Genomic DNA, 4,148 nt, shown 5'->3' on the forward strand with positions numbered 1-4,148 from the left:
CTTTTCCTAAAGTGTCTCAAAATGACCACACAGAAATGGGTGGAAAATAATGGCATGGAACGTAATTCAGGGTTTTTCAGAATCGTCCAATATTTAGGAATATAGGAATAGTTTTTAATTTTAGAAAATATGCTTCCTCACTTCCCTGTTAAGAGTCAAATGAGAAGATTGATATCAGTCATGTGAACTTAGAGATTTGTTATTTTTGGACCTAGCCAGGCTAACTGTTTGCCCCTGTTTCCAGTGTTTGTGCTAAGCTAAGCTAACAGGGCATGGTTACAACTTCAGTATTCATCATCAGTCTTCTCGGGGGCGGCTGTGGCTCAGGAGGTAGAGCGGGTCATTTCCTAACCGGAGGATTAGCGGTTTGATTCCCGGCTTGTCCAGTCAACATGTCGAGGTGTCCTTGAGCAAGACACTGAACCCCCAGTTGCTCCCAGTGATATCACCGGTGTGTGAATGCGTGAGTGCTTGGGAGTGTGAATGGCCGAATAATGTGAAAGCGCTTTGAGTGTGCTGTAAAAGCATAGAAAGGCGCTATACAAGTATAAGACTGTTTACCATTCTCATCTAACTCGGCATGAAAGCAGATGAGTTATTTTCCAAAAGGTTAATCTCTTCCTTTAAAATAAAATTGATGTATGTCCAGATTTCACCTGAGTTTACTTGGATGGCAAACATACACCTAAGAGTTGAGTTTGACAGACATTATACATGCTCATACATAGTTACTACCCCTTAAGGCTTTCTTAAACCTGGGCATGGCTGCCCTTTACAGGCCTTAACACAGCCGACTGCCTGAGGTAAAGCAAAATGAATTATCTGTATTATTTACGAGGGCTACTGCAACCCCCAATAAAATTATGCTTCTCTGCCCCACTAGATCATTTTTCCTTTGACAGTCCTAATCTGCCCTTATACAGCAGATTTCACTGACATAATAAACTTCATAAGAATTATTTGTGATGCACGCAGTGAGGGTAGAGGAATGCCAGTCACCATGTTCTTCACAAGAAAGGTCATCAAATGTTAATCACATTTTGTGAGCCAGCGTTTCCAACAATTATGACAGGAATTAATAAGAGGGCGTGTTGAATTGGCTTTCCTTGTTTGACCAACACAGAATGACCTTTAGATGGAGTTGTTCAGTAGCATTAGAAACTTTTTTCTTTTACCTGAGAGGTTCTGCACATGATGGATTGTTTTCGCTGTGTTTCACCCTCGTGTAAACAGTGATTAATATTGAGCAACAAACAAAGGTCATTGTAATATATTTATAATTGCATTAACATAGATGAGAGATATTATTACAGCATATCACACATGACAAATATGATAGATTGAAACAGCCACTAGAGTGTGGAAGATGCCATGCATGAAAACCAGATGGTCACAAGCTCTCGATGTTTCCTGCGAACAACCTATTTTTTACAGGAATACCATGATCAGTGTCACGTTATTACACACATTTACACCTGGAAGCGGCCCAGTACAACCAGTAACTGGAGTTCAGGGCATTGCTTGAGGGCACTGCAGGGGTATTGATGACACCAGCAGGATATATACAAGTTTGCTTCTCTAACCTTTAAACCACCACTGACCCAAATCATGTTCAGTATCATGTTGGGGATGAAACATGGCTTGTCAGAGTTATCAGACGCTTTGTTTATAACAAAGCTTGTTTTACATAATCTCAGAAAATTTCAAACAAGCCAAAGGTCTTAAGTGTACACTGCAGCATACTTTATATTTAGGGCAGCTCAATTAGCACAACATTGTAATAGGTCAGCTGGGTTTCAGTTAAGAACAAGGAGGGCACCATCAACACAAAGCTGCTAATGGGGGCCGTATTGAAGCTGTAAATGAATATAAATATCTTGTTATTCAAAACTATTATGGCACTCTAATACAGATGTCACTTTACAGCGATTACTTTTCATGCGTAAGTTTCGACAGTTTGGTGTGGATAGACATTTACTGGTACTTTTCTATCATTCTAGCTTTTTGCTTTATTGCTTGGTATTTCTCACTGTCTGTAAAACCATTAATGTCTAGTAAGATCGCAGGTAAACAGCATCATGGTCTGACAGTGCTTTGAGTCCTGAGCATTGAGAAAGGCCCGGGCAATTATTAGGGACATGTCACGTCAGTCTGTGATGTCACGGCGTCAGTCTGTGTAGTGAATATGAGTTGCTACCATCTGATCGATGGTACAGAGTAGTGCCTGTACCCAGAGATCTTGCATACCCTCCAGTTACATTTACTAAACAAGTTTTTGTAAATGGGGTGGTACAGTGACGCAGTGGTTAGGGCTGTCGCCTCCGAGTAAGAAGGTTCCAGGTTCAAACCCGGGGCCTTTCTAATGATCCCAACATGTAACGATCCATCAGGCTTAATCAATGAAAAAGGTTCAGGTTGATGCTCACCTGGCCTCAGATTCTTTAACCATTACACTGTAAACACCCCCAGATCACTCCACTTCATGTTTTGGTGTCAAGTTTCTGAAGATGCTCTTTTGTCCTTTATTTGAGGACAGACTGAGCCAGGCATTAAAATAGTATTTTGTATAGAGCAGTTGAAAAAACCAAGAAGATGACAAATCAACCCAACGCTGTCCATGCATCATGATTTTTTGTACAGTAAAATTTCCTACTTTCACTCTCTGATACAATAAATATAATTTTTAATTAAAGACAAACAATATTTATTGACTTTTTATCCCCATGAATAATTTTACATTATGAAACACCAGAGGTAAACTGAGCCTGACTTGCTAAACAGAGCCTCTTTTGTTTTAACTGCTGTTACTTTTCAGCTGACAGAGTGTCGAGGGCCCCCCGCAGGACCCAGCCGCCGAAGACCCTGAACACGCCAGAAGACTCCACCTATTACAACCTGATTCATGTGAGTCAGAAAAAGGAGGCAAAATGATTTCAGATACTACAACAAAGCTTTGCTGCCAGATTATGTGGTATGGTAACAATTTTCCCTGCTGTTGCCTTCTCACAGTGCACTATTGAATGGCAATTTTTTCTCTGTCCTACTCTTTATGACGTAGTTTCCAAAGAAAAGATGTTTACAAAGTTGTCTGGAACAGTATTTTTCACATTTTATTAAATATGTTGGATAAATCAGTTTTCTTTAGGAGTTTATTTTTTGTGCTTAAGACAACTTTTTATTAAGTAGTCTCCTATTGTGATTATATATAATGCTTCATATTTTCTTCATGCAACACTTAGTAATATTTGATATTGTAGAAGTGTAGGTACATATTTAACAAGGTAACTGAAATACAAGACACTTTTAGACATTTGTTCCTAAACTGGGGGTTAAAACCTCCTAAGGAGTCCTACAACAAAACAGAGGGATCATGAATTGATCCAGATAGACAAGCTAAACACTTTGGCGGCCACAGTTCTAAACCCAGTGTTTGCACTTTACCTGAACACAGGTCTTGGCAGCGTTTGATTGACATGTAGTAATCTGTCCTCTGTCTTCTCCACTCAGAGGTCCATCCAGGATGAGAAACGCAAGACCAAGAAAGAGGAGTAAGTGTCCAGTTCTTGTTTCAACCTAATTTTAACAACACATCATTGTGTTTTAAGAGGTTGGCCTGCTGCCCTGTGCCAATATAAGTATGGTGTCTGGGTCCAAACCTAACTGCTCGGAGCATTATACATATCCTCAGTGAAATTAATTAGCCTTATCTTTCACCTCTGTAACACTGGCTGAATACAATATACTCAATTACATTTAATATTAGGCATTGTAAATATTAGACATGGTGGTGTTACTTCCACTTAGACTTATTGTTTGGGGGATTGTTAGGTTTTTAAAATAATGCTAAATTTACCTGCAGATCAAATTTTCTACAAAAAGAGTGGCTAGAAAGTGTGTGTGGGTATGTGCATTCATGCATATGTATGTGTTCTACAGGCTATCAGGTGAGTGTACCTCCCAGTGTGAGGATGAGGATAGACCGATAGGGCTGGCTGAACAAGCAGGATGCTTTATCATAGCAGTCTAAAGAGACACATGCATCTTGATGTGCACATACACAGTGCTACACAGTGCTAAACATCAAGGGTAATAATTTGTTGGATAAATAAAGCCAGCAATGGACAGGAACAGTTTACATGCATCATTAA

The 4,148-nt window shown here is 39.6% G+C and overlaps 1 protein-coding gene across 6 annotated transcripts in view; it reads left to right on the forward strand.

The window, feature by feature from the left end:
- myo3a (myosin IIIA) overlaps window positions 1–4,148 on the forward strand; it is a 47,499-nt gene that overhangs the window by 40,484 nt on the left and 2,867 nt on the right. For all 6 annotated transcript variants that reach the window (XM_020601140.1, XM_020601114.1, XM_020601155.1 and 3 more), the window contains 2 exons: window positions 2,816–2,904; window positions 3,508–3,548. In XM_020601140.1, coding sequence (XP_020456796.1) covers window positions 2,816–2,904; window positions 3,508–3,548 — 130 coding nt within the window. The remainder of the gene's footprint in view (window positions 1–2,815; window positions 2,905–3,507; window positions 3,549–4,148) is intronic.

The sequence above is a fragment of the Monopterus albus genome, unplaced genomic scaffold, assembly GCF_001952655.1.
Source record: "Monopterus albus unplaced genomic scaffold, M_albus_1.0 scaffold3.1, whole genome shotgun sequence".
Taxonomy (NCBI): domain Eukaryota; kingdom Metazoa; phylum Chordata; class Actinopteri; order Synbranchiformes; family Synbranchidae; genus Monopterus; species Monopterus albus.